The 13238-nt window shown below is 44.9% G+C and overlaps 1 protein-coding gene across 2 annotated transcripts in view; it reads right to left on the bottom strand.

Annotated features, from left to right (window-relative positions):
* The window catches only part of LOC143013779 (regulator of G-protein signaling 6-like), a 40375-nt gene extending 36028 nt beyond the window's left edge, over nt 1-4347 (bottom strand). Inside the window, exons 1-2 of one of the 2 annotated variants that reach the window (XM_076167466.1) lie at nt 4276-4347; nt 4099-4239 (exon numbers count right to left, since the gene is read on the bottom strand). In XM_076167466.1, coding sequence (XP_076023581.1) covers nt 4099-4239; nt 4276-4347 — 213 coding nt within the window. Of the gene's footprint in view, nt 1-4098 lie in introns of both variants that reach the window. The other variant, XM_076167459.1, reaches the window with a different exon arrangement.
* Nucleotides 4348-13238: the final 8891 nt, after the last annotated feature.

Genomic DNA, 13238 nt, shown 5'->3' with positions numbered 1-13238 from the left:
TTTTCCTCCCCCTTATGGTTGCGGATGATTGATGACTCAGCCGGTAAGACTAATGGGAACCCAGAGCAGCACATACATATTTCATAACCATAGAACCTTTTGTGTAGCAGCAGATGTTGTGAGTCGGGCAGCTGAAGGCCCGGTGTTGTTTCTTCCGGCATTGTTAAATATTTTCACTAATTGTTCTAAATTTAGCACATTTACATTTAACCCTTTATGCTGTTGTTACCATGTCACCTAATTAATGGATTATTCCAATTAATCAGGGCTACGGCTGATCAGTAGAGGGACAACTATTCATATGAAAAACCTCTTTGCTCTCCCTGAACAAAAGTTTGTCACTTTTTAAACTGAACAGAATAAAAAGAAATCTAAAAATGTATGATATAGGGGCAGTTTTGCTCTTTGCTCCTGTTCATTTCCTATGCTTAGTAAAATTCAATATTTCTTTAATATAAAACCCTATTCCTCATTCTGTCTGCCATCCTCTGCATTTACCTTAGTTATTGGAAAATAAGCGAGGACGAGCACCTTTCGATTTGGATTTTGCCAGTCAAACGTGTATTCTATCTTCAGTCATGCTGAGTGAAAACACACTTCATTCACGTTGTCTCTGTGGCGCTCTGCAGCTTCTCGTCATTCTCATTCTGTGGAGGTGCGTGTGAATGTGTTTGGACGCAGACAGCTCCCAGCGGGCTGCTACAGCTTGATTGCATTGGACCAGTCATTACACCGCCCACACACACACTCACACACAAACACACACACCCTACAGAGAGAGCCAGCACACACACACAGAGAGCCAGGTAAGTAGATAGTGTACGCTGGCTGCTGCTCACCTTTCCCCCCCCAACAAGTGATGGCAAGGGTAATGAGTTGTGTTACATGAGTGTGTGTGTGTGTGTGTGTGTGTGTGTGTGTGTGTGTGTGTGTGTGTGTGTGTGTGTGTGTGTGTGTGTGTGTCTGTTTGTTTTATGAAGGCAGGACACATATCACAACATGCAATTCTTCAATTTCTAGAAAATGAATGAATTCAATCTATTAGACACCACAAACTGCTGTTACCCATCAATGTAACACCCGCACAGTACTGCTGATGTGTTACTACAGCTGTACTGCTGAGGTGTTTCTCTGTGCTCACACAGCCATCACTTTGTGTTAAAAGGGTAAACATCCATCTGCTGCTTTCTCACAGATCTCAATTAACATCTCTATGTTTTGTAAAAAGGTGGTAAGGCGAACGTACTTTCAAATAAAATAATATAACTGAACAAATCATGACAGTATAATCTGTTAAACTGGAATCTGGTTGCCAGGTTTTCTCTCTCTCTCATTTATCAGTGTCACAGTACTTGTGGGCGTCTTGTGATTCCAGCTGCGTCTCTCACTCCACAGATTTCTGAAGGTGTGGGACGTATAGGAGGTCTGACATCGCATTTAATCTGCATTTAGAACCTAATGGGACATTGATGCTCACACAACACACACACACACACACACACACACACACACACACACACACACACACACACACACACACACACACACACACACACACACACACACACACACACACACACACACACGCGCGCGCGCGCGCGCGCGCGCGCGCGCGCCAAAATAAGATCACAACTCTGACCTTTAGAAATCAAATAAAAATGGACCACAACATGTTGACTGGCTGAAATCAGACAACATTGATTTAGTGCTTTGTTTTTTTTAATGGCCATTATAAACTTGATATATTGGCAATAAAACCATAGAATGTTTATGTCAATACACTCATTTTATCAGCTTTGGCCACATCAATAAAGATTAAATAACATGACAAACAATACTTGTCACAGTTATGATTGACCACTTAGTCTCTCTGCGCCTGTGCGACTCCGTGTGTGTGTGTGTGTGTGATATGGGTTTAATATTTAAAAAAGTTACATCTACATAAGAGGTCATCTAGCCAGAGGGGCCAAACGTTAAATCTCCACATCTGGGGGCAGAAGGAACCTTGTAATACAGAGGTTATGACTGACTGAAGCCAGGAGGGAAACACACCACTGTAACACTACTGGGCAGGTTATCCATCTATTTTATTTTTTTAATGGATGAAGCTCATTCACGCAGCAAAGAGGAAGCAACAAGTCGCCCGCTGACATCCAATCACCATGCAGGCAGAATCCAGATAACAATGAAGCTCTTTATGCAGCTCCCACCATCAGATTGTTGTGATGCTGTGCAGGTAACAAATCCAGTGAGACGGGGAGATTGCATTTCAGTGTGTTAAAGCGGGCGCGTGTGTGTGCATGCATACGTTTCATTTCTGGCCTCTCGATCACGATTTGCATTCGATCTTCGCTTCTCGGTTTAGCCGGCGAGCTGTACGTTTCAGAGGAGCCTGACAACCTGGCTCAGAGTCTCAGACGGGGGAAAGTCTGACCGGCGCAGCTTGTGGACGTTGACCTGGCTGCTCAGGCCATACATCATGTCCACAGAACGTGTTTGTGCAATAACAGAGAATGCATCCATAGCTGCAACGCACATCAACCACAACACACACTTACAAACCGCTCTCCTTCTCATTCTCAGTCCTCCTTTTTTAATCGCATCATAAAATATGAACTAGCCAACGACGCAGAAGTTGTTTTACTGTCCGAAAAGCCTGCTGTCGTGTGCCGGGGAGAGGTAAACTACATGTAATGTTTCACTGCTGCTCCTGCACCCCAGCACCGTGCAAACCAGTTCATCCATCACGGTGAAACACTGCAGGGGGACCACGTCTTCATCCACTGCTCCCCGCTATCACTCTCCTCCACCCATCATTTTATTGGAAGGAAAATTGCCTTTCCAAAAGATTTATCTCTTGTCTCTCCTTTTTGTTTATCCAATAGTATATTCTACACATTACAGGTACTATGTTGGATTCCCCTGTTCCCATATTCTCTATCCAGGGGCGAGGGCCACTTAACTACCGCCGTTCAGTGAGGTTAACTTTTGTACCATCGCAGCTACAGCCATTAAAATGAGGGAATGGTGGTAAAAACTAATTAATCATTGTCGAAGTGATTGTGATGTGAATACAATGGACGCCATGTTCAACACCAGGGGACCTCCATATCACTAGGGCCCCTTTCCTTCAATCCCAAAGCCTAACAAAGTCCCTGATCCGTTATATTTGTATTCTGATTTATGTCCATATTGTAATGTTAATCAATCGTGGGCAGCAAAATGGGCAGTAAAATGTAAACATCTAAAAACGTGCTATCAACCCCTCGCAGAAGATCTACTGCTTAAATAAAATGAATGAATAACGTTGAAACACATCGATTGTGTTGGGCGTTCAGAAACAATGATCATGTGAACATGGTTTCACAGCGACGGCACAGTTCGGCCCGACGTTACTCACAGTTTGTTCTCACTAATTAGGAAAAACACGCTGGAGGTTTTGCCAGGAAGTCACAAAATCAAAAACTTCCCGTGGAACAAAGCATCCATGCTGAAAAGCCAAATGGAACACCATTTAAAAAGGCCAATCTTTACAACTAGAGGCCATCATGTTCCCGGTATCACCAACACGCCACAGTTACCTCCTAACACACAGTTGTACAGTATTGATTACCGACTCTGTTTCTGAGGTTGGAGTGGACAGTGAAGCATGTAATTAGCAAAGCTTATATTCTACTAAATCATGTCTGCAGTTCTGTTTTGCTTTTGTCTCTACAGACTTGGCTTGTCACTTTGTCGTTCTGTGTTCGGCGCATTTATCAGCAGCGTGAAATGACTTTGTACAGTTTTAATTGCTCTGGGATTCGCCGCCGCCGCCACCGTTTAAGTCTTCTCCTTCCTGTCTGAAACAACAAGAAGTGCATTCAGGCAAAGACTTGGACGGGGACGGGAATAATTACTACAGCTGACGACGTTTCCATCCCAATGTTTGCTGCTGAGCGACAAATAAAAACCAAAGAGACGGTGGAGGGAGGAAGGGGACGATATCACAGTGTTGACTTTTGGCTACTGGTGCCACAAATTCACAGGAGGCTAAACACACACACCGATTGTCGCCGGCGTGGAAACGAGGAGAAACGGCGCCATGGAGGTCCTTACCTTCCTGTAGATGATCATGTTGGGGGAGTCGTTCTCTGGGTCCACGGTGCTCATCGACCTCATGGACAGCAGGGGTCGGCTCGGGGTCGTCTGGACCTCCTCCTTCGGCTCTTGGGGCCCTTCATCGGTCTCCGACACCTCCTCCTCCTCCGCGCTGGGCTTTAGTTGCTCTGCCACCTCCTTCTGCTCCTGCTTCTCCTCCTCCTCCTCCTCCTGCTGCTGCTGTTGTTGCACAGGTGCCTCAGCCATCCTGAGGGTCCGTCTCCCTTTCACTCTTTTTTCTCCTTGGTTAGGTTGCTCGTCCCTTTACGTCAGTGTCAGTCTTTCTCTTCTCCGCCTTGTTCTCTGCTCCCTCTGCTGTGGAGAGAGAGAGGAAGAGAGAGAGATAGAGAGATAGAGAGAGAGAGGGCGAGAGATGGATTACACACAGTTCAGTTAATCGCTGAGTTCAATTCCCCCTCCTCCTTTTCCTGTCTTCCTTCAGCAGTGTAAAGGTTGAAATGAAGGCATCATACATTCCCATTGTTTGAGCAGCAACCCTCACATTACTCAACAGCAGAATAGGAGACATCAGGTGTGACATGTCCCTCTTCTTGTGTCCCTGCACTCTCCCTTATCGCTGTGTGACCATTACATGCTCCTTTGCTACCCTACCTAACAGAGTCATACAGATTGGTAAGCAGTTGTAATAAAGTATTGAGAGTGTAGATGTTACATTTAAGAAAGACAAGCTTCTGCTCGAAAGAACATTACATTCAAATAACTCAGACGCCTAAACACATAAAGCACGAACCAGCAGGGTACATCCATGCACACACACACACACACACAGAGGTCTGATGATCTGACAGCTGTCAATATTGACAGAAGAGAAGAGAGCTGTTAAATTGCATGTGTGGAGAGGAAATAATAGGACATGCCTTGAAGGAAGACAGGAAGGGGAGGAGAGGGGAGTGAAAGATGTATGAGGAGGATAGGAGACTCATCACGGAGACACATGAGGTGGAAAGGTCTCCACTGAGCCTCTCAGCCTCTGACTACAGGCTCCACCTCTCACCAAACCAGCAGCACTGCACTCACTCCATCCCAGCCATAAGGAGGACCGGCTCTCTTACCACTCAGGCCGCTCTAAATGGAAGACGACGCTTCCTCCCACATGCTCATCACCACACATTCATCCTCAGCACACGTGGTTCCTCACTGGGCTGGATAAGATGGCGTGAATGAGCAAAAAATAAAGCAAAACGCCAGGGAGTGATGAGAGGAAAATCTGCTGCCTTATTGGACTGAAATGAGACGGACTTGATCCCGACACGAAATGTTAATTGTATCCGGTGTCGGCGCAGAGCTGCAAACGTCACTTTTGGTGATAGAATATGGAATAAAATGTGATAAAGGATCAAGTGATGAGAGTTAGTTACAAGATTTGACATATTTCAGGTCACTGTGCCTTAAAAAATAAACATTTAACAGTTTAAACAGACACGTCCTCCAATCTGCATCATCAGCAACGGTACCAAAGCCCAGAATTTGTCCGTGTGTGTGTGAGTGTGTATGCAACCTGTTAGTGCTTCTATATAATAAGAATCCAAATTTGCCAGTGAATTTTACTCTTAATCACAGATCATCGCACTGAAGGAGTTGCTGTCTTCCTCATAGACAGGCCATCTGTTTAACAGGTATAAACAGAATACAACATCTGCTCTGACAGTTTGTTTGGCATTTAAAGGAAATTATTAGTTGGCTGCGATTAACGACCAAATTTCACTGCAGGAGTGTGTTGCAGGAGGTGTTGTGTAACCGTAGCACCGGGCGAGTGTGCTCATGGAGGTAGAGGACCAGCAAAGGTGCCACACTCTGATTAAAGACGTTTACATTGCCGACTTATTGCCTAAATCGCAGTGTAATCTGAGTTTTGAAGTGCATGTAAACACACTGGCAGAGAGAGAGAGTGGAGCACATCAACGTTGTGCTGTTTGCCATTTGTCCACATTGTGATTGTGTGTGTCACTTCCTCCAAGCTGTGAAACATTAGTGCTTAATTCTATAACGTGATGATGTCACACGCTCAAAGTGCAAGGCTAGCAAATATGTGTTTCAGTCTCAGCTACTTCACATTAGTGGGGGGGATAATGTCCAAGCAGACAACTGATGTGAGAAGGCAACCAGGACATGAATATAGGCTGGAACCTTCAGGGTCAAATGTCATAGGAAATCAGTTTCTGGGGCAACAGTGAACCTATTAGGATCAAACTGAACTTGTGGCTTCATGTAGAGAAGCTTTCAAGATCAAATTTCCAGATATAAATTCCCCCCAAAATGGATGAGATCACACCATAAACTCAAAGTTTCTTGAATGATCTTCAGTTTCAGACCCAAAAACACACACCCACACACTCTTCTCAGGGCAGCACTGAAGATAAGGATGTCTGGATGCCTCATGCTGTGGGATGAAGGACAGCCATCTCAATACACAACCACTCAGTGTCACACAGACGCACAACCAAACACAATCTAAAACCACGAGTCAGCAGACTTCATTTTCACATTGTACACAAAGCCATCAATATGAACTCAGTGCAAGTATATGAAACCAAGTCTTCTAATTCAATGGATAAATAAAGAGTCCAGTCAGTCCAGCCAATTAAAAAGGAAGCAAAGGGCACTAAATATTCATTATTAATCGAAACTGCAGATTAATGATCACAGTGATCACGGTCCATGAATATACCTTCAATACAAAACACCAATCAGAAAATCATTAAGAACTTATTGCGGTTTCAATTACAGGTGAGTTTCTAATTTGATGGATGATTTTAATACATTTCTCTCTCTCTCTCTCTCTCTCTCTCTCTCTCTCTCTCTCTCTCTCTCTCTCTCTCTCTCTCTCTCTCTCTCTCTCTCTCTCTCTCTCTCTCTCTCTCTCTCTCTCTCTCTCTCTCTCTCTCACACACACACACACACACACACACACACACACACACACACACACACACACACACACACACACACACACACACACACACACACCATCTCAGTGTCTCTCTCCTCCCAAGTCTGCATCATTCCCCAAACACAAGAAGACAACAGTAATGATGCCCCCCACCCAGTTTCTCTCTCTCTCTCTCTGTTTTACACACACACACACACACACACTGCATACAGTGCAGGACACTCGTGTTTCCACCACATGCATATCCTCTTTTCGTCACACACCTTTTGAACGCATCCAATACACGAGCATGTAGTTAGGGTTACACACACACACACACACACACACACACACGGTTGTCCGCCGAGCGTCACTCAACTAAACAGTTCAGCGCGCGCTTCTTCAATCACAGTGGACATGTGACACATGTCACACACACACACACACACACTGTGGTATGTGTCTCAAACACACACTCACGAAACACATCAGCCCCTCTGCTCACCACTGGCAGAGTCAAAGCGCTCGGAGCAACACAATCACACAGATGTTGAATCTTCTCCTCTGCTCTTTTCTTTCGGGACTCAATCCTCCTCTTCCTCCTCCTCATCTCTCTCCATCTACTCATCCCTCTCTTCCATCCCTCCGTCTCCTCCTTACCTTAGTGCGGGGCGCCACTCTCGCTTGCTGCTCCAAAGCCGCACAAGAACACACACACACTCACGCACACACACACAGCTTCACCGACCCACCAAGCACTGCCGAGGAGAGAGAGAGACAGAGAGAGGGAGAGAGAGAGAGAGAGAGAGAGAGAGAGAGAGAGAGAGAGAGAGAGAGAGAGAGAGAGAGAGAGAGAGGTTGGATGCAGCCCGCTCACTCACTCTCTACAAGTGTGTGTGTGTGTGTGTCCACCACTCACCCTTAGACCACCAATCCATTGTTACATTGTACCAAACTACAGTACAGTGCTGATACACCAGCTCAGGTGTTTGCAATTAAAACTGTCAGATTGGGTTGTCATGTGGGCGGGGCTATGATTGAGAGTCAGCTGAGCGTCACCAAACTTGCCCCGCCCTCACAGGTGAAGCGAGCCAATCAGGAGAGCCGGAGTGACGTCAATTATTCATCCAGTCCCAAACTGAATACAGTGTGGAGTTAAAAGATCACAGTGTAATTGTGGTTCAAGCCTGGGCTCAGAACTTATCAATCAACACCTGTGTTCTGCTGTCATTGTTGGGGAGGTGATTCAGATGAGTCTCGAGCTTCTCTCCCTCTTTCCTTCGCCCCTGCTGCCCGCTGTCCTGAGGTTTAGGCTCCCAGGGAGAGACAGATGGTGCTGCTGGTTTTGCTGATATGGGGGTAATACATGGGTCAATACATAGATTAATGGATCAGTACAATACAACAGATGGAGGACGTGGTAGAAATATAGTCCTGTTACCTGAATGTGTCAGGGCAGGATGTTGGCTTAAGCTTTTGGTTCCAATCCCTTTTTTTGTCTTCTGACCCTTTTAAAAAGAAGCACCATGCACTTACACCTCCTCACCACAGGGGGCAGACGTCCAGGAGCTGCCCTATGACTTCATCTTCCAAACGTTTCAATCTAATTATCTTTAAATCCTAGAAGATTTACAAAACCTACTCATGCAAACTTTACACCATCATCTTGCTCGCTTGCTTTCTTCTCGATGCAAAACAAAATCTAACTTCCTGTTGAGTTCCAGAGGGTAATAAGAAGGCAGATCACCACATTAGAATCCACAGAACGTGTTGCTGGGAACAGATGCATTGCGGTTTGTGTTGACTGGAACCTGCAGCCTGCAGATAAGTGAGGATGGCTTCGGGTCTCCAGATGGAGCGTTTCATCGTCTCATCACATCCACAGATCAGTTTGGACGGATGAGCAGCAGCATCTCTCAGCCTCTCTTATCTCACGTTCTGTTCTCCTTCCCTCTCATCTTATCTTCGCCTTCAAACAGACGACGCATCCCTGCCTTACACCTCATCTTCTTGTCTCTTCATATGAAGGGATTAGAACTTTACAGAGGCTTCTGCAGTCGGTGATGGCAGCGATTAGTTTGGAAACAGATTAGTTTAGCAGCTCTTAATCACTTTAGAGTGCGTGGTGGTTAGAGGAACACCAAATATCTTAAATTCAGTCTCCAATATCAGTTTGAATTTGAAGTTCTTCTCATTATTTATCATTATTTGTAGTTTCCCTGTGCATCCGCCTCTACAACGCTCTTCCTTCCTTTTTCTACCCTGGGCAGGATGGATGATGTAGAAAATAGCAGTTCACCACCTCACTTTGTCTTCCTCCCTAACACATTTCTCATCTTCCACCACCTCCTCCTCCTCCTCCTCCTGTAACCTCTCATAGTTTGATGTCTTGTTTCGTAGTCTAACCGCCCTAAACCATCCGGTCCAGCAGATTGACTCCTCACTGCTGGGAAGCTTTGGTCAAGTGTTGCAGGGCATCAAAACATCTGATGCAACCATAGACTGAGGGAGGAAAGTGTGTTGTGTGTTTACAGCAAACTGGAGGGGCTCACGCTGCTACTCTCTCTCTCTCTCTCTCTCTCTCTCTCTCTCTCTCTCTCTCTCTCTCTCTGTGTGTTTGGGTGTTTACAGCAGTTCAGGCAGTATGCACTCTTCCCTGCTGGTAGATGATAAATATATTTGCTGTCCTAAATTCAATGAAGCATCACTGGGATGGTCGGTGAAGATGTCTCGCTGTCTCTCTCTGGGTCTCTTTGTCTCTCTCTCTTGTTCTTTCACTCCTTCTCACTTTCAGTTGCAGTTTAGAGCCCAAATGGAAAATGGACGACAAAAAGCTCACAAATCAATACATGCACTTACCAGCCAAACCATCGGCTACATTGATACTAATGGACCACTCTGGCTTAACAGATTGACAGACAAACACACACACACGCGCACACACACACACACACATGCAGATCACATCTCTGTCTGCTCACGGATGGTAACCATAACCTCCACTCTGGACCAGTTGAATTATTGAGCAACTGTAAACAGGAAGAGGGAATATCCCACTGGGATGTGTGTGTGCGTGGGTGTGTGTGTGGGGGTGTGTGTGTGTGTTGAAAATAGTCGGGTGGGTGATTGCCCACACACAGATAGAGGGAGAGAGAGCTTGCAGCATTTCCTCTCTTACTTCCTGTAGAGGAGCTTCGCACAGCTCAGTTAGTATTACGTTTCACAAACTGGATCTCCGAGTATAATAAATAAATGAAAAGTCAATACGGCGGCACATTAAATCACTGTGTGACACCAGAAACTGTGTGCCGATCAAATTACCTGATGCCTGAACACTTGCGATGATACAGCGATGAAGATTTATTGGCTGCAGAGGAGACAGATGGAGTCTAAAGGTTGTGCAGATACAGAGGAGATGAACCAGGTGAGAACTCAGAGAGGAAACACGACGTCTTTGCTTTGCGTCTTTTACTAGGGGGGCAAACACGTAAACACTATGTTCAAACAGATGAAAATAGACTATATGTATTGACGGGATGAATTTAATGTAGTATAGTAATATCACACTGTGCTTTCAGGTCAGTCGGCACATCTGATGGGGTTGCATCCATGTGACGCCACCTAGTGACCCTTTCATTCAGTTCTCACAGGTTGATGCTTATGGACACTTTAACCTTTTTATTTTAAGATATAAGGAATCAATTTAGATACAATACTTAGGCAATATTAATATAAATAAGTAGATAGACATTTAATAGAGCCCAACAAGCCTAAATGTGTCTGTTAACTCAGGGTTTGAACCGTCAACCTTCTGGCTTTGATGCAAAAAGAGTAGAATAGCAATGACTTTATTTGACATAGGAAGCTTTTTTAAACGTTATCTGAATATGGAATAAAATATGCTTATTAATAATCTATCACAGGATAAATATGTTTACACTTTCATTCAGATTGGTGATATTTCTGAATAAACTGACCAAAAATACGAAAGATGGAGAAGCTGCAGAAAGCCCAGTCAGTGGCAAAGGTCAGACGTCTTCTCATGCCGTCGGAAGGTCATGTGGAATTCGTCGCCCACCCACTGAAGGCTGCTGTGGACACCCTGTTGTGTAGTTTGAAAAAATTGTACCACTGACGGCGCGGCTGATTGCTCTCTCTCTCTCTCTTTCTCTTTCTCTCTCTCTCTCTCTCTCGGAGGTAAAACACACACCAGGCCTACATGAGAAGGCAGCAGTTACCAATCTCGCCCGTCACATCAAATGAAACCTCTGCTGCTTCATTTTAAAGACGAGCTCTTCAAAAATTCATGATCTCAACACGCAAACTGCTGCAAGAATGTGATGCAATCACAGCTTCCATCTGTTAAAGGAGCCGGTGAGGGATCGTTAAAGACGGGAAAAGCAACAACATGTGGATCACAAGATGGCAAAGGAAAAGTATTTGCAGCACCTTCAACCTGTGAGAAAATCCTCCTCAATCTTTTGGTAATGATGTCATCTGGAAGTAAAGCAAAGATAACTGATAATAGATGAGATGATTAGTGATGATAAATGATGGTCAAATGCAAACTTCATATAAGGAATTTTAAATTGTAACAAAGATATGTGTTGTCTTCGTTTTACTTTTGTTCTTGGTGACAGATGCTCTGCAGATTGTTGCTGCAGGCCCAGCTGATGTATGTGTGTGTGTGTGTGTGTGTGTGTGTGTGTGTGTGTGTGTGTGTGTGTGTGTGTGTGTGTGTGTCAGCACCATTTCATCAGGAAGGCGTTGTAGCAGCAGCTTGACCAGAACAGAACACACAGCTGCTCAGTTACATGCTGCATCTCTTCAGACACGGAGCACAATATCAAAAGAATATTCAAGTCATTTGTGTGTGTGTGAGTGTGTGTGTGTGTGTGTGTTTGTGTGAGACATTCAGTGTCCCCTCCAGTGCAGTGTTAATGCCAAACCGCGCTGCTCAATGCAGTCAGGATGGCGGTCGCTCAGTAGGTTTGTGGACGTCCTGTGTCCTCTCTGCGTCATGCTCATCTTCCTCTGATGCTGGAGCTCTGGCTTTAACCCCTGAGAGGTCCAAACTTAATCACCACACAATCCGAAGGGCATGGGTATCATTTCCATGGGCATCATTTGACTTTTCCAATAAGTAACCCTCCTGCCTTAAGTGGAACTACAGGCGATTTAATTGGTGTGTGAGAGAATCAGTAAGTCCTGAAAGTTCAGATATATTAGTCATGAATACTGAGGAGAAGCCAACTTGCATGTATTTGCTCTTTCCTGCGGAATACACACAGGCTTCACACACACACACACACACACACACACACACACACACACAAACACGTTGACACAGCCACAGACACAGCCTCGGCTTGCTCCATCTCAGTTTTCTCTCAGGCGAACACAACGACAAGGTCTTCATGAGGCTGGAGGGAATGTGTGGGATATAACAACACACACACACACACACACACACACACACACACACACACACACACACACACACACCGAGGGAGAGAAGGTCCAGAGACGAGAATACTTAATTAATTAATTAATTAATACTTAATTTCTTTGATTAATTCTCAATAAGATCAATTTTACATCTGATTTGAATCCATACATGGTTACTGCAGATGGTCACTGGAGGCTTGGACCTATGCATGAATCGAAACACTTCTCTCTCCAATAGTGAAAACAAACCACTCACAAAGGGGTTGAATTTGATTGAAATGATTATTGATTTGACTCATCATGCATTGGAAAAAGGACTTTGGAAATGTACGCTGTAATCTCCACGTCAGGACACTTTAAATATCTTTGAGGTGGGTGAATCTGGCAACCCAGATCCTCGTATATCGTGCCAATATAAAACGATGGCATCATGTAAATATATACATATATATGCATCTAAAAAACTGTATTTGTTCCATTGCTAATGAACTCTCAATGGCACAAAAGCTTAAGCCTTCCAGGTGCTTCTCCCTGATCAGACCTCAGCCTCTCTATATCACTTCTGACCATAACAAGTCTTTGGAGGGAACTCTGGATGATTCAGCCTCCACATTTTTTCCACCTGTAACTAGGATGAGTCATCTGTGGCCTCCTCCGCACAACACGTCTCCTTTCCTCTCCTCTCCTGCACTGCGGCGACTGCTGTGTTGGCCTGAAATGTCCTCGATACCAGCACAGGTTAACCCACAGCAGCAGCAGC

The sequence above is a fragment of the Genypterus blacodes genome, unplaced genomic scaffold, assembly GCF_046128005.1.
Source record: "Genypterus blacodes isolate CSIRO-AG114 ecotype Tasmania unplaced genomic scaffold, CSIRO-AGI_Gbla_v1 ptg000013l_1, whole genome shotgun sequence".
Lineage (NCBI taxonomy): Eukaryota > Metazoa > Chordata > Actinopteri > Ophidiiformes > Ophidiidae > Genypterus > Genypterus blacodes.
Note: the sequence above shows the minus strand (reverse complement) of the source record. Positions and strands in the feature narration are given on the sequence as shown.